This window comes from Pseudophryne corroboree, chromosome 4, assembly GCF_028390025.1.
Source record: "Pseudophryne corroboree isolate aPseCor3 chromosome 4, aPseCor3.hap2, whole genome shotgun sequence".
NCBI lineage: Eukaryota > Metazoa > Chordata > Amphibia > Anura > Myobatrachidae > Pseudophryne > Pseudophryne corroboree.
Window position 1 is genome coordinate 836,609,855 of NC_086447.1, and position 18,105 is coordinate 836,627,959.

Genomic DNA, 18,105 nt, shown 5'->3' on the forward strand with positions numbered 1-18,105 from the left:
AGACGTTATTACGTCTCTCCCATAGAACAGCATAGACACTAGAGGTCAATTATGACCCCTAGTGTCTGTGCCACTATGCTGTGCGGTGCACGATGACGTCATCGCGCACCGCACAGCAAAGGTCCTCTACATGAAGGGAAACTAGACCGTAGCGTCTAGTTTCCCTTCATGGAGAGGACCTTTGCTGTGCGGTGCGCGATGACGTCATCGCGCACCGCACAACTAAGGTCCTCTCAATGAAGGGAAACTAGACGCTACGCGTCTGGTTCCCTTCAAAGGGGGGGAGGGCACAGCGGGGGGCACAGTGGCGGATCTTGCCCTGGTGCGGCGCCCTCCGGAAGGCGGCGCCCCGGGCAAAAGTACCGCTTGCCCGTGGCAAGATCCGCCACTGGTTAGGGAATATAGATTGTAAGCTCCACTGGGGCAGGGACTGATGTGAATTGCCAAATATTCTCTGTAAAGCGCTGCGGATTATGTGTGTGCTATATAAATAACCGGTAATAAAAAATAATAATATAGCAATCAATAAGAGAGTCTAGTGAAATTTAGGCTAATATTGGTTAGTCGCTGCCAGATATGGGGGGTAATTCCAAGTTGATCGCAGCAGGAAATTTTTTAGCAGTTGGGCAAAACCAAGTGCACTGCAGGGGGGGCAGATTTAACATGTGCAGAGAGAGATAGATTTGGGTGTGGTGTGTTCAAACTGAAATCTAAATTGCAGTGTAAAAATAAAAGAAACCAAATAACCCACCCAAATCTAACTCTCTCTGCAAATGTTACATCTGCCCCCCCTGCAGTGCACATGGTTTTGCCCAACTGCTAAAAAATTTCCTGCTGCGATCAACTTGGAATTACCCCCCATATCTGGCAGGGACTAACAAAAAGAAAGTCTACTCATTTACTAGAACTAGTGACATCACTTACCCATTGTGAATTTTTATTTAAAAAAATTGCCATATCCACGGTACCATTTAAGAAATTGTTGTATAATAACAAAAAATGAATAAAAAAAAAGAAAAGTAATAACCTGCATCCAGCTAGAAGAACTTGTCTGTACATCTCTACGGATGACTTTCCACCAAACTGCCTCCCGGTAAGGTACGTGTTGTGGGAGGAGCTTATAAAGTAGTGTGCAAGTGGGTGCTCCATTTCCTGGTACAGCTCCAAGCGGTCTAGAAAGACGGGCGCATTCTCATCCGACATCAGGAATTTGCAAAATCCGTCACTTAATATGTGACCTGCAAAGGTGGGGAAACAACATAAACCTTCCAATTTCCTTAGGTATATAACCATACGTCTTGGTCATTATTTTATCTTGGTCATCCTTAGTACAGTTTTGAGTCAGACCCTACTCAATTGAGCCAGATTATTCTCGTTCAGCCAGACATATAGCAGTATATTGGGCAAGACACAGAGGAGAGGAAAAGGTCACGGTAATTGTGGTTTAAACCTCTTCGCTATTAGCAATGATTTAAGACCCGCACTTAATTTTCTAGGTCACAATGTCGCCACTCAGTCAAACTATTAATACAAGTTTTCTTAATGAACTTTGCAACGAGTCTAGATTAGATTTCGATATCCATTTATATAGTGTAGATGTATCCGCAATGAGATATAAATAGGAGTTTTACCTTTATGGGTCTGGACAGGTTATCAGAAAACACATGTGGAATATGAATTGCTCTATTCCGCAACAACATTATGAGGGTTAAAGGTCCATGCTACTTGTGTCATTGGTTCGCCTTTGGATAGAAGTAACAAAATTACATTTCACACTATGTCCGTATTACAAACATCCTTACCTCTTTTCTTCAACTCTTCATCAGGTTCGTACATCTCTATAATCTGCATCGCTCTCTTTGCATCAAAGAATGGGAACAAGATTTCATTCAGACGAGGATCTCTTTGATGCTACATAACAAAATGTAACAGTGATTAATTGAGATGTTTTTTTATTATGCACTGTACATAATGAATTCTTCTTTATAGGACATAATAATGTGCACATAACGCGGGCAATTGTATGTGTGCGTGTGGGGTATACACAGAATCTTGTATAGTAAGGAAGCAGACAAACGGGGATGTTGAAGCTAAAACACACTGGGGTTAATTCTGAGTTGATCTAACTCTCTCTGCACATGTTATATCTGCCCCTCCTGCAGTGCACATGGTTTTGCCCAACTGCTAACAAATTTGCTGCTGCGATCAACTCTGAATTAGGCTCACTGGCCCTCATTCCGAGTTGTTCGCTCGTTCTTTTCCTTCGCATCGTTGCGATTTTCCGCTAACTGCGCATGCGCAATGTTCGCACTGCGGCTGCGCCAAGTAAATTTGCTAAGAAGTTTGGTATTTTACTCACGGCATTACAAGGTTTTTTCTTCGTTCTGCTGATCGGAGTGTGATTGACAGGAAGTGGGTGTTTCTGGGCGGAAACTGGCCGTTTTATGGGTGTGTGTAAAAAAACGCTGCCGTTTCTGGGAAAAACGCGGGAGTGGCTGGAGAAACGGGGGAGTGTCTGGCCGAACGCTGGGTGTGTTTGTGACGTCAAACCAGGAACGACAAGCACTGAACTGATCGCACTGGAAGAGTTAGTCTCGAGCTACTCAGAAACTGCAAAGAAAAATCTTTTCGCAATGTTGCGAATACTTAGTTCGCAATTCAGCTAAGCTAAGATTCACTTCCAGAGGGCGGCGGCTTAGCGTGTGCACTGCTGCGAAAAGCGGCTAGCGAACGAACAACTCGGAATGAGGGCCACTGTACAGTAGGAGGTTGTAACATAAAGCAATAACTTGAAACCTGTGTATATCGCTTTACCGGCGGTCAGCATCCCGACGCCAGGATCCCGGCCACAGAATGCGGGCAAGGGGGGGGGGGGATTATGGAGTGTAAGATGCCCCCTGCTGGCTCGATGGCGACTGCGGGTTCTATTTCCACAAAATGTGTGTCGTGGACACCCGCGAGTGGAAATAGTCTCTGTTGGTCGGCATGAGGCAAAAACAAATTTGAAGTCTTTTGAAGTTTTCTATATCCCTCGTGTCACTTTTTTTTGAGAATATGTCCCACTCTAGGTCACAATGTTGTGCGCGAGTGCAAGCTATTTCTCCCTGTTGTCATGCACTTTGGGCTTATAGAGGTTTCTTGCTGCATTCATTACTAGGCTTCATCATAAAAAGGCTGATTTCTATATGGCCGAAATTTCTTCCACTAATTATTCCCCTATTTCAAATACTGTACCTTCATTTCTAGTAAACACCAAAACCAAGTGCATATAGTACATACATGTATATATGTATGTATGTTATCTGTGCCTTTTAAGTAAATTAAAAAAAAATTCATATGCTTAAAAGGCTTGTTAGTAAATTCAGCATTGGGTAGTGTGATTTATATAGTATTTTTTCTGTGTATTTCCTCTCTTTGGTATTAGATGTCAATTTATTTCTAAAGGAAAAGAAGGGCTATTATTTAAAAATACATTGTGTGGTTGCAGTCAGAAACTTGCATGATCCAAAGTACTCAGGAAAAGTGCCCCGGACCCAAGTACTCAACATAAGTTACTTTAAGAATTGGACACTTTCCTGCATACTATGTAATGCATTAGTTGATGAAACCAATATTCATGAAAATGCAATAAACAACAGAACCCCAGTGGTTGCTGTTGAATGGATGTATATCAGCATACCCTCCAACTGTACCTTTTTGGCAGGTACAGTACCTTTTTATTTATGGTCTGTACCGATTTTTGGCTCTCCAAACTTCAATTGAAAGTATAGGAAAAGGGGCGTGCGCCCCTACCCCCTTTACCCGTGGCCATGCCCCCTTTTTCAAATTTGTATAGATTTTTATGTGTAAAATGTTGGAGGGTATGTATCAGTGATGTCACTGGTTCTATACAAGTAAAAACATTATAGGCTGCTCTGTCAGAATTGGTACAGCCCACAAAATGGCTGCCACCACTGTGTGTTCCCTGATAATATTTATAGCTACAGTGTTAAAAGCAAAACAAACAGTAATATGAAGGGAAAGAAGACAGGAATGACAGAGGTATAGGTAAAGATATGGTAAGGCTCTAGGATGACATATACAGTAGATATGTCCACATATATGATACCTGTCCACAAATTACGACACATAATCCCATTTTATCGCACCATAGATGTTTCAACTTAGTCCTGCCAAAATACTACTCCTAAGTACCTGGTACACTATGAGGCAGATTTAACAACGAGTGATATTCTTGTAATCACTCCTTATGAAAGTTAAATGGTGCTCCAGCCAATCAGCTCCTGTCATGTGTTAGAAAAATGACAATTAGGAGCGGATTGGTTGGAACAGCATTTAACATTCGTAGAGTGATAATAAGACTATCACTCATTGTTAAATCTTCCCCTATAAGTGAGCTAAGACGCAAAATAGAGGGAAAAGTAGCTCAATGGAGCTAAGAATAGCAAAATGTAAAAAAAAAGTTGCAAAACTGGGGAAAAAGTGTGCAAATTAATATAAAAAGGTTAACAATAAGTTCAATATGAGTGACCCGATCCATGCATCATTATGCTTAATATATCACTTTGGCCCTTAATCATTAATACTTGTAAAATTTGCGATTTGCAATCCAGACGATTATCGAATGACTGCGCATTCTCATTGTTCGCACTGAGCATGCATAAGCAAAAATAGAGACAGAAATTGTGTACAGATCGTGATCGCAATGCAGCTGCTGTTTGAATGACAGGAATCCGGCGTTTCTGGGCGGAAACCTGGCGTTTTCTGGATGTGTCAGAAAAAATGCAGGCGTGCCCAGGCGTTTTTAAGGAGGGTCTCTGATGTCAGCGATGACCACTTCCAGCCTCTTCAGTCGCAAGAATTGTAGATGACCTTGTCTGGCGCAGATAGGAAAAATCTTCGATGTTGTGGTAATTTCGTATGGTTTTGCGATCAGCCCACATATTGCGATGCATTCGCAATTTCTGCAAAGGGTGTTTTTTCTCTATTTCTGGGCAGCAACTATTTGATCGCAGCAACTGCTTTTTAGCAGAAATTGCAATCCTTGCTGAATGAGGTCCATTATTCGGAGTGACTGGCATCTCACGCCATATGGTGCAAAAGGAATAGGTGTTTGAGGACTCATCTGTAGATGCCGATTCAATTCCGAGTGATGTGGGCTGCACACATTACCCAGATTTACAGTAGAGAAATAATGATCATTTAGTGATGTTGCAGCCACAATGTGCCACCGCCTTACTTCACCGGTACATCGCTCACAACACTTGAGATTCATCAGGTCCCAAAAAAAGTAGTCAAAAAAGGAATTGCAAAAAAAATTCAATAATAGAGAATTGAAGCAGGTGTGTTTGATAGAGGAGCTAAAAATGAACAAATCGTGGAGACACGATGAAGGCAAATGGTGTGGGGAGTCAAAGGCTAAGGGGCTTTGTAGGATCAGGCTGAGTTTGCAGGGAACTGAAGGCTTGGGATACCAATCGGAGGGAATTATATCTTGTCTAAAATAAAAAATAAAATAAAAATAAAAACAAGGCAGGAGGACAAAAGATCAGCCATGAAGCTTACACAAAGAGCTCAACTTCTCAAAGCGTCTCTGATAAGCACAGTAATAAACTGTTATTGTAACGTTTCACCTAAAATGCACTGGAAACTTTCAGGTCAGTTTGCTCGGAGCTAGTGAGTGTTCTCCCCAGACAAATGCTGCTCGCTGTGTTTAGATGGCTACATGTTATTGAGTAGCCTTTGTGTTACAGAACACATGGCGCCATTTAATGTAAAAATAATAACTCTATCTTGGCGTCCAGCAACAGATTTTTTAACATTGAAATGAGGGACAAATATAAAAAAACAAAAAAAAAAAACATAAATAATAAGTATTCACAGCCAATGCAGCCCTGGAGATAAGTGCAGCACACGTCTTCCACATTTCTCACCTACACATGGTGAGACTTTCCAGATGGTACAGTATCGTACCTAAAAAAGGAAAACCTCTTTTTTTTTTCTCCCTAAATGGTGGTTTTAAAATGTATTCTGGGATCCGGAAATCTTGAGGTTTAGCAAATGAATTTGGAATTGGAAGGAAGCCCTTATTCACAATCCAAGACCTGGCCCTATTGTGGGACTGCCTGGCCCTAGGCCTATTTCACTTCCCTTTTGTGGTTGGTGTGTTATTTTCCTTAAGATCAGTAACTGGGAGGTAGGAAAAAGCTGAGAGTGGGAGACCTCGGTCAGTTACTGCTGGATTTCTAATCGTAATTAATTACTAGAATGAGGAAATGTAAACACTAAGGTAAAAAATCTTTAAAAAGACAACGGCTATCAAAGTAACTATCCACTCAAAAGAAAAAAAAACAATACCTGGATAACGCTATTGTACCACTTCATTAGTACTAAGGGGTGTATTTACTAAGAGTGGATTTTAGAAGAGAAGATATTGCCCATAGCAGCCAATCAGATTCTACTTACCATTTTTCCAGCATCAGTAACTCCACTTCTAAAAACCTCGCACTTTAGTAAATATACTCCTAAGTATCCGGCATTCAGTCACATATAGATAAGATATATGCAATCTTATTTCTGTATATATTGGGACAGCATTTCTCTAAACAAAAATAGCAAGAAAATATACCCCCGCCTGTGGGAAGGGAGTGAAGACGGGGAGCAGCTCCCATCTCTTATGAGGAACTTGCGATGTCAGGAATACCATAACTTGCAGATTAGTGTGCAGCCTAGCATCACGTCAATGCTTGGCAGACAAATGCCAGTAACTGAATTCCCCCCTTAGATTGTTAGATGTTTATTTTGAACACTTTTTCTCAGTATATTTCTTTATGGGTAACAAGCTGAATGTATGAACTTCGTTTGACACCACAACCTTCCTGTCTCATGCTGACAGGAATTGTGCATCACTACTTTGTTCTGTTGCGGGTACCCTGTTCGTTTGGCTATATAACTGTAGTTTCCGGATTACCTCAATTTCCTCCCTCCACATCATGACTCTGTCGCAGGCAGCCCAGTCCTCATAAGTATCAGATCACAAACTCTAATGCTGGGTACACACCTACAGATATATCTGCAGATCAATTGATCTGCAGATATATACAAAGCTGGATTGGGCGGTGTGCTGTGCATACACACTGCCTGATCCGTCGGGGACTGACGTCATGAACTGGGCGGGCATGTGTTCAGCTGTCAGTCACCGCCGGCTGCTGCAGCTTGTGTACAGGAGGTCGATTGACTGTCTGTACATACACACCGACATGCCAACATATCTAACGATATATTGGCCGTCGGCTGTGCAGCAGGGCCGACGCAATATGTCTGTGAACGATGGAGTTCACAGACATATCTTTCGTATGCAATGGCCAATGGATCTGCAATATATCGGCCATTCAAGAGAACGGCCGATATATCGGCCAGTGTGTACGCACCTTAACACTCATCTCTTGAAATGTCATGTGCAGCTACTAATATTTTAATGACCTAACTTGCTACTGACGGTTCTCCCAACTTGCACTACATAAATGGCCACATACGAACAAGCAGGGGATAAAGGATGCTCTGGTCATCTAACACAATTAATATAAACTTGGCAGAAGTTGAGATGTTTTTGAAAGGTGAGAAGTTTTTTGTTTGTTTTTTATGATTGTGTTCTTTTTTTTGTTTTTTTTGCTGACCTTAATGTAGCCAGTGCTAATCAATTAAATCTTGAAGACACAAACTGTATTCCACTTTATCTCAGATTCTAGAAGTACTGTAGCACTGACTGAACCAATATATAAGTGCTATCTCTTCCAGAACAGCAACTGAAGTGAAAGTTTTTTATGTGTTTAATGACCTAAATCTAGCTGCTTGTGCTGCCTTGGTGCTTGTGTATGGCTGTCATGGCAGAAGATAATGCATATAACTACCATCTGTATTCATTTCTAGCAAGGAAACCTTGTTGTCTGTGTAATATAAGGTAATGTATTTTATAATATGTTAGACTTTCTCTACAGTGATACTTTAGGGCGGGTTCTGGGTCAGACGCATCTCTTTGCATGGATGCAAATAGCAAGTGTTAGCATATCGGGGGTCATTCCGACCCGTTCGCACGCTGCTGTTTTTCGCAATGGTGCAAATGGGTTGGTGCTGCGCATGCGCGGCGGCCACAATGAGCAGGCGTGTCGTTGCATGGCGACGGCCGTCGTCAGACAGCGATGCGGCTAACGAAGAAAGCGGCCGCAGCAGCGACCGCAAGAAGATTGACAGGAGGAAGGTGGAACCGGGCGGCAACTCACCGTGTTCGGGGAGTGGTAAGTCCAACGCAGGCGTGTCCAGGCGTTTGGAGGGCGGATGTCTGACGTCAATTCCGGGACCTACAACGCTGGATCGATCGCACAGGGTAAAGTAACTCTTACCCTGGTCTTGTTGTGCACAATACTTTTTTTGCATAGCAGGGCTGCACAAGCGATCGCAGCCCTGCTATGCTATAATACACTCCCCCATAGGCGGCGTCAGGTTGATCGCACAGGCAGCAAAAAGTTGCTACGTGCGATCAACTCGGAATGACCCCCATAGCGCAGAAGCAATCGTTTCTATCTTTGCATGAAATGGGCATTTTTTTTTGGGGGGGGGGGAGAACTCAGTGGCGTCAGTGAGATCTCACAGAACAGTTCTGTCTGGTGGGAGTTTCTTAGTACTGTAGTGGGCATGTAGTTTGAGTTCCGCCCTGTTCTGAGTCCTGCATATGGAGAAGGGGAGATATCTTGCAGCTTGCATGGTGCTAGGGCAAGTGCTGATAATGGCGGTTGCGCTATGAACAGAAACACAGTGGGTGGAGCCACTTCCTGCATCAGCCCTAAGGGAAACTTGCAGTAGTATAAGGTAGCAAATCAGGCTGCTGCTGCATCAAGCAAACACAGCAACCGTGCTCCAGACTCAGACTCAGCCGCTTTGTGTTTAGAGATGTTTGTAAATCTGAGAGCCCTACCAATTTTAGGGTTGCCATCAGAATATAAATAAAAGGGCCTCATCATCATTTGACAATGCCTTGTCACAGTGAGAAAACCGCCACAGACAAGCAGATATAAGATGGTAACTGTCTTCAACATAAAGTGAAACTGACTTATATTTTTAATAAAAGGGTTATAGGCAAATAGTCCTGGTAGTCCAAGATGAATGATACACTTAATAGTGGTACCCTCCATTCACCATATGACATGAAAGGTCGCCTCTCATTTCCTTCCTCTTCTAGCGCTCCTATGTTTCCTAAATAGAGAATTACAGATGTGTCCTCATACATCCAGCCTCAATACGCCACACAACGCAAGGTATCTTTATTTTTTCTGAAAATGCATCTTTTTGCTGCTAGAATGCACCAAGAGACTGCGGTGATTAATGTGATATATGTCACTTGTATATTGTGTGTGACAGAGTCTGTATACGGAGCACAACGGAACTTGAATTGGAAAAAAGCTGTTGCTGCTACATCGTAGCACTTCATGTACAGATTCAGAGACTCAGTCGCACACAGATATACAAGTGTCATACTGTATATCAAATTAATCAGCAGTCTCCTGGTGCATCCTTCCTGCATCGTGTTGCAACTAGGATGCCTTTTTGGTAAAAAAAGATGTCCAATTCTAGACGATTCTTACGCAACCTGGTGCGCCAAGAGGGTACTGTTTGGTGCGACTGTAGCAATGATGTATGAAGACACATCTGTAGGCCAATCTCTGGCCCTAAAAGCCACTGTCTTACTTTAATATTTAAGTACAGTGAAAAATTCATTTAACCTGGCCTCACTCCCCCTGCCAACTGAGGTGCACTAAAAGTTGTACTTATTAGGAAACTAGCTGTTTTACACGTTCTTCGAACGGGAGTTTCTGATTTTCATGGTTGTAAATATAAATGAGTGTTACAAATTTGATAAATCTATAGAGATGTCTTAACGTAAGTAAATATTAATCCACCCTGAGGAGCCCCCGTAGCAGATACGGTAAAAAGTAACAAGACACATTTTGGAGTTTATTAAATTCTACACACTGGAAGAGCAATCCAAATTTTGATCCGATTGTCCGTTTGGCCGTTATCGTTCACGCAACGCAAGCCAATCATCGGTAATGACGTCATTATTTCAAACCCCTTTTGAATCCCCTTAGGGATGGTTTATTAAAATGCTAATTACGTAGTTTTCCTATTTCCCACCTGAAGAATACCTATGGTACATTTCAGCTTCCTAACATATCGGGAAGTAAGAGAATTGGTGATGAGTCAGTGAGTGAGTGAGTGAGTGAGTGAGTGAGGGCTTTCGTACATATATATATATATATATATATATATATATATATATAAAGGCTTTCCTAGATAATTCCTGGAAAATAACGGCATATTGCAGCCCTAACATCCCATCAGAATGTTTTCTGGGGCACCCATACTCCTCTATCCTGAATATGACAAGTGTTACTGTATGTAAGAGTGGTTTGTTCCATCTAGGTATTTCTCGAAACTCTTACAGCAAGCTTGGCAAACAGCAGCCATGATGGCAAAGGTAAATGTCTACGACAGTTACTGAAGCATAGACATTAGAATCTTGAAATGGATACTATACAGTATAAAGAAAACCAGGCTGCGGAAGGAGGGGTGGATTTAGGGGTCAGGCCTCTTAGGCACAACTTTAATGTCTACCATCCTACCCCCACTTACATTATTTTCATTCTTAAGTTTTAAGTCTTAATTTGGCGATTGCCAGTCAAATATAATGGGGGTGGGGAGGCACTTGGACACTTGTTTTATTATGGTCGCAGACAGTAATAAAACAAGTTCATACCTGGTAACAATCCATCAGTCCAAAACTCTGCAGTAGCTACAAAATATTTCCATGTACCATGTTCAGTGGAGTGTGGGCAGGACACATATTCTACTGGATCAATAGCCCTGTCTGAGAGATGCCTCTGATAGCCGGCAAGACACCTGCTAGGCCTGCCTGCTTATTGGCCAGCTCTCAGTCCTGCATACACACTGATTGGTTGATCAATTTTCCACTTACTACAGAATATTTCCACTGTACAGTACTGGACACCCCCGAGTCCACACTCCACTCGTGATGGCATATGGTATTGTAGTGTGGATTTGTTTTAGTAGTTAGAGGAAAATTTCAGACTGACAGTAATAAAACAAGGGCCTGAGTGCTGCCTCCTCTAAGTACCTCCCACCAAGCGTTCTAATGGGAAATTTGTAACTGCGTAGAGTGCGTAAAGGCAAGATGCCCACCTGCATTTAATTTGCACTTACAAAAGCATATTCAAATGCCAGCTTGACATTGTTTTACTTGTGTTTGTCCAGTCATTGGACGTCCTTCCCATCAATGCGATTAGTGAAAAGCAGCATTTTGGAAACCATACCCCTCCCAAGCGTGAGTAACATTGTGAGTGGGTATGAGAACACTGGACACAACTATTTCCATTTTCAGGCAGTTTTTCATGGATTTTACATGTTATAAACAAACTACAGTTGGTGGCATTAGGCCTGAGTATCACTTTAAAGAAAAAACAGGAAGTGGTGGCAACTGTAGCAGATTTATTAAGCCTGGTGAAGTGATAAAGTGGAAGGTGATAATGCACCAGCCAATCAGCTCCTAACATCTATGTTACAGGCTGGGTTTGAAAAATGACAGTTAGGAGCTGACTGGCTGATGTATTATCACCTTCCAATTTATCACTTCACCAGGCTTAATAAATCTGCCCCAGAATCACTTAGATTTTTTTTACGATCCATTGGTCCAGTGGTTCCCAAACTTTTTTAATCAAAAGTATCAGATTAGGCCAAATGTTTCTACTTGAGAAATTCTGATTATTTTTTTTTAATTACGTAAATTGTGTTTATAGATCATCCCTAGGATCAATTATGAGGTGAGGGACAGGTTTCACTTCTGTCCTTCACCACACTGGTTTTGCCTATTACATTGATCATAAATAATTTGAATTGGTTCTGGACCACCAACCCAGGACACCCCTGTAAGTGCCACAGGGGTTCCATCGGCACCCATTTTGGGAACCACTGCATTAGTGTATAATGACATTTATAATTTAAGGTTACAGTGAATACTTCAAACGAGCAGCAATAATTGATTCAACCGTACTGTTTAGAAAATCAAATAATGGATAACTGTAAAAATATCCTGTAATAATAAACATATTCAGACAAACACTGATAACCAGAAGAAATAACACAATGCATAAGAATAAAAAAAAACAAAAAACATTTCTCCGTAAAAGAAAATCACCCAACGACAGCAAAACAATAACACACATAGAGCCACATTACAAAAGCAACTTGGGAAGCAAACATGTAAGAGCTAAATGTATAATGGGGGGGAAACAAAAATTACCAGTTGATCTATAGGCTCACATATAATAAAAGGCAGACAAGCTCTGGCATACCAGTTGCTGCTAAACTACAGTTCCCATCATGCGTCATCAGTCTGTAGTAGGAAGGGGATAATGGGAGCTGTAGTTCAGTAATGGCTAGTAATGCATAAGATTGCCTAGCCCTGTAGAAGGCAAGATCAGCAAATCAGAAAGAAAGGCCAGCTGATTGGATGACACATGCAATGGAAAACTGGAAAGGCAAGCCAGACAGACTTTCATAGAAGTTAATGAAAAAGCTTACTTCATTTAGAAAGCTCACTAATTGGTCTACCGTTAAATAGTCAGAATTTTCTCCATTGCTGAAAAGAAATTCATTAGAATAAGTCAATTTCCACTGAACATATAAAAATATATATATTTTAGATATAAAAACCTAATTAGCATATTGGCAAAAATAAAATGTAAAGAATCCATTAGTCTTACAACTTACTCTGAATGGTGAATAAACCTGCTTATTTCATGGTGCTTTTAAAGCAAAATTAACATGAATGTGCTTCAGCAAAAACGTCCTTAATTTCCGCTTCAGATTAGTTTACAAAGTTGTTAATATCTAACCAAGCAAGTTAATCTGTAGATCGTTAGTAACAGCCAGATTAAACAAGTGTCAGGTACATCTGTAGCATGCCGGCTCGCTTTATTTTATAGTATCAGGTGTCAATCTACACTTATGTGGAACTTCATATTGGTGAGAAAACATATTTCGTGTGATCCTTATACAAAGTATATATATATATATATATATATATATATATGTACATCTGCATATATATATATATATATATATATATATATATATACATATATATAGACAGATAGATAGATAGATAGATATACACACATATATACTGAATATATATATATATATATATATATATATATAAATATATATATATATACACAAATAAGAATGGAGAAAATATCCATGTATATTTTAACTTACATTTTTTTAAAGAGCTCTTCTATGTCGGTTCGGGGGCAAATTTTCTGCGTAAGTTCATAAAACTTCTCAAATGTAAAAGCTGAGGGCTCAATTTCATCATTCTGCAAAATAACAAACATTAACAATGCAGCAACTTACTTGCAGTAACATATGTGTTCTTGTGCAACAGAGTAGGAGTGTTTCACTTTTAGCCCATTACATTACTATAGTGGTGATTCAGCTCTTATGAATACCGCATTTCTCTGGCCAAAGTATGGCAGTTAATCGCAGCCGTCAGACACAGCCTGTTAATGTGGCTGCCGGACATATAGGCATTTTGGATGCCTGTATGGATTAAGCCTTGGCATGTCAGAGGAGGCAGTACATTTTTGCCCTTATTTATCAATGAGTGATAAATTTCACTGTGAGTGATAAATTGCACCAGCCAATCAGCTCCTAACTTTCATGTCACAGGCTGGGTTTGAAAGATTACAGTTAGGAGCGGATTGGCCTGTGCAATTTATCACTCACAGTGAAATTTATCACTCATTGATAAATAAGGGCATTTGCTCCTAGTTATTCAATAACGGTATGCAGAAAATGTGTCTGTATTTGTACCGCCTTGCACGAAGATATAATGTGAACTTGAGGAATTGGCAGATTATTATATTATAATTTTTTTCAATTCATAACTGTAAACGTTCAGTTGGTGACGATACCATGGGTAGAACAGGGCAGTTGAAATAACAGTTTTATGAGAAAAGTATTTTGTTACATTAATAAACATGTATCATCTCGTTACAAAATGAAAAATAAAACATGAAATATGAAAATATTTTATATTATTATAATATAATCTCATGCAAACTAATTAACCAATGCGCTGTAGCCTCTACTCTTCCTCAACACACACACTTTGTGAATTACTGGCTTATGATAGATCCATTTTTATCCCATGTGTGTTCTCCTGCTCTTCCTTATTCAGTTGCATTTATTCAACTGATTTGGTTAATGGTTTTATTATATCAAAACACAATTTTAGTTCTCTCTTCTAGCATCCATGGCCAGCCTGTAAGGGTCCTGCACTGATGTTACGAGCCACCGTCATGGCTCGTAACGGTTGTTGCCCGGCAACCAGGATGCTGCACCAGCTTGACTGCTAGGCTGTCTAGGTCAGGCGGTTGCTCGGCAACGGGCACTGCACAGGATGATGGTTTCGGCTGTTCTTAAGCAGCCGGAATGCTGTTTGCTTGGGTGTGGTTCATTAGGTCGACATACATTGGGTCGACCACTGAAGGTCGACATGGTCATTGGGTCGACATGTACAAGGAAAATGGAAAAAGGTTGACATGAGTTTTTTTTTTACTGTTTTTCGTGTCGTTTTCTTCGAAAAAGTGACGGGGAACCCCAAATAGTGCACCACGTCCCCTCGCATGGTGAGCGAAGGTTACCATTCCCAATTGTAGTCCACTTGGATCGTAAAGTATGAAAAAGGTCAAAAAAATTTTTAAAACTCATGTCGACCTTTTTGCATGTCGACTTAGTACATTTCAACCTAATGACCATGTCAACCTAGTGACCATGTTGACCTAATGCATGTTGACCTTCAGTAGTCGACCCAATGTATGTCGCCCTAACGACCGCCATCCGTTTTATTGTACGTGCAGCCACACAGCTGCACTAACTTTGTCATTAGAAGGCTGGGTTGGATGGGAGCTCCTGATTGGAGAGAGAGGATGAGATAGAAATGAAAGCTCACCAATCACACACCGATTTATACAAATTGTTTGGTTGTTCAACATAATTTATATAACCACAGGAGAAGTCTCGGGGTATTTTTTTTTTTAAAACACCATGGAAAGTGCAGGGGGGGTGAATTGTAGGGACAGACCTTTCTCGCCAGCTCTGTTCTTTCATGTGATATTTATACATTCTTGCGATGTAATCAAATATCACATTGCAAATATAGGCAAATTTATCACGTGCCATCTGCTTCTGATAAATAAGCCCCTAACTGAGTCCTGGCATTCTGTGGTAGTTGGCAGAGTTGGAACATACATCATTTCTATGGCAAGTATGTTCCTACGTTTACTTGTGACAAAGGTATTCAAAATGATTGTCAGCTTCTGCATTGCATTTGATAAATTTCCGAGGACATCGATTAATGAAAACTGAATAAATACCTTTCCGCTCGGAAGACCTAATTCTTTAAGTACTTGAAAGATGACTTTTTCTGTTTTTCCTGATGCAAACGTTCTTGTGATACTAGAAAATAAGTAAAGATATAAACTGTCAAAAACAAACAAACAAAAATAAAACAAAACAGAAACCAGCGTATCCTAAAACTGCAGCGGTGCTCGGTTTGGATTAAGGCGTTATCAATACAAAATGATTCATACTGTATTTTATATAATACAAGAAAACATAAAAGAAATGTTAAACGCCAATGTCAGCTGGATTGTGTGACATAAAATAGAATAGTACGTTTTAATTAATTTTGCTCAGTAAACCCAGCGGTCCTGCAGGTCATCCGATGCGTCTAACTGGTTTGGTTGGACTTAGTTTGAATTGTAGAAGACCCTTCCCACGTAGAGGAAAGGGAGACTGATGGGGGGTTCTTGACAACTACAGTACAAACTATGCTGCTGTATCCGGAAAGATTGTTTGTGCACAGGACAGAGTAGGTGAGAGCATAATTAAACCACAAAGCTGACAGTATGGACAGATATGTCATTCACATCGAAGAACACCCAAAATAATATACAATGTAGCCCTTTTAGCTTGAAAAAGCGGCCAGTCCAGCCGTTTGGATGCCTGGCTGAACAACTCCACCTCCCGATGCTCTCGTAGGCCAGTATGCATAGACGGCAAGTAACGAGACGGCACGTAACGAGACGTCACGCTCCTTGTGGCTTGAGGCACAGCCTTTGACGCGTAGACACTCCCCCAGTGGTGCGGGACCACATGCCTTTGTCTTGCGCACCACAAACAGAATCCCGGGGCCGATTTCTAGTCCCAGTCTGTTCTTAGCCAAGATCAATATGTCAATTTATTCATAAGATGTGCGCAACCAAAAAAATGTGAAAATATATCAAACGTTACCCATTCACTGCACTGTGTGTTTTATTTTATTCTGAAAGCTTTTACAGGTTGAGTATCCCATATCCAAATATTCCAAAATACGGAATATTCCGAAATACGGACTTTTTTGAGTGAGAGTGAGACAGTGAAACCTTTGTTTTTTGATGACTCAATATACACAAACTTTGTTTAATACACAAAGTTATTAAAAATATTGTATTAAATGACCTTCAGGCTGTGTGTATAAGGTGTATATGAAACATAAATTAATTGTGTGAATGTACACACACTTTGTTTAATGTACAAAGTTATAAAAAATATTGGATAAAATGGCCTTCAGGCTGTGTGTATAAGGTGTATATGAAACATAAATGTATTCTGTGCTTAGATTTAGGTCCCATCACCATGATATCTCATTATGGTATGCAATTATTCCAAAATACGGAAAAATCGATATCCAAAATACCTCTGGTCCCAAGCATTTTGGATAAGGGATACTCAACCTGTGTATGAAAGTGCCTGCTTACCATGTCAAGGTGAGTGTGTAAAATATGTCTGTGTAAAATATGTTTTGGTAGGCATGTATGGTTGGCTGGCTGACATCACATGGGGATTTTAGAATATGCTATACTTTCAGATGCAAAATCACTGCGTTCTGTAACTCCCTTGGCGACACTATCAGCAGCCAGCTCTTTGGGTGCTGTGGATGCTTGAGCATGCATTGACTTAATCATTTCACTTTTAATTGTATAGTAAAATGAAATTTCTGAGCTCTATTGTGTTTTAACAGTTTTTATTTTACTTTTCTTTGGAATAACCTATTTTTATGATATGGACATTTCCTTTAAGCTGAAAGTGGTACACTCCATGTCTACAAGGGTTGCCCGGTTCTACCTTTTGTGAGAGGCGCACAGAAAGAGAATCAGTCGGGTGGAAGGCCCTGCTCGAGAGAGCTTACAGTCTGCTTAAACCTCTTTGAATCAATAATACATGTTTAAATATTTGTGCAAGGTCTGTTGTTGAAAAATAATGATGAATTAATTTTAATCGCTAAACTGTAATGACTTGAGCTATAACAGAACCTGTATTTAAGCTATAATCGACTTATAACTGGACTTCAATTTTTGCTGGAGTAGCTTTGCCAGAGAGGATACCTGCCAAGGAAATGGCCTGAATAGGCAGCTTTGTCTCGTCTCCGTCTGGCCATGCAATGTATTTTATGCAGTTCATGTTTAGTGTGTCTTCATAACACCAGGCAACAAACAGTGATATCAACAATACATTTTACACAGTAGAAGAAAAAAAAACTAATGGAATTACAGACACATTGGACACATTGTGTTTTTTGTGTTTTTTTGCAGAATGTTGCTTAGCTATTGCAATCAACAATGTGAGTGATTAATACAAATTAAAAACAAACAAAGCAAAGATTATATGAAAATGGTACTGACATGCTTATTCTTTGCAAGTGCACTGATACAAAATCTAGTGAAAGGACCAGGACGTGCGGTGAGGTAATTGGCTGAGCAGGCACTGGCTAGTACCAGAGCCAGATTTACACACAATATATGAGCCAAAGGGTGCACGTGGGCCTTATACACAAGGTAGATGCTAGATCCAAGTGGCCTAAAGGATCTATGATGTCAGGGGGAGGAGCCACATCACCAGGGGGAGGAGCTAGGCTAGCGGGATAGT

General features: G+C 40.6%; 1 protein-coding gene and 1 long non-coding RNA gene across 7 annotated transcripts in view; one reads left to right on the forward strand and one right to left on the reverse strand.

Annotated features, from left to right (window-relative positions):
• PLCB4 (phospholipase C beta 4) overlaps positions 1 to 18,105 on the reverse strand; it is a 563,803-nt gene that overhangs the window by 173,839 nt on the left and 371,859 nt on the right. For all 5 annotated transcript variants that reach the window (XM_063918578.1, XM_063918575.1, XM_063918577.1 and 2 more), the window contains 5 exons: positions 15,513 to 15,594; positions 13,351 to 13,451; positions 12,652 to 12,709; positions 1,803 to 1,911; positions 1,028 to 1,238 (listed from right to left, as the gene is read on the reverse strand). In XM_063918578.1, the coding sequence (XP_063774648.1) occupies positions 1,028 to 1,238; positions 1,803 to 1,911; positions 12,652 to 12,709; positions 13,351 to 13,451; positions 15,513 to 15,594 (561 nt within the window). The remainder of the gene's footprint in view (positions 1 to 1,027; positions 1,239 to 1,802; positions 1,912 to 12,651; positions 12,710 to 13,350; positions 13,452 to 15,512; positions 15,595 to 18,105) is intronic.
• The window catches only part of LOC134910488 (uncharacterized), a 47,685-nt gene that overhangs the window by 1,657 nt on the left and 27,923 nt on the right, over positions 1 to 18,105 (forward strand). For both annotated transcript variants that reach the window (XR_010176211.1, XR_010176212.1), the window contains exon 2: positions 1,827 to 1,925. This is a non-coding gene — a long non-coding RNA (uncharacterized LOC134910488). The remainder of the gene's footprint in view (positions 1 to 1,826; positions 1,926 to 18,105) is intronic.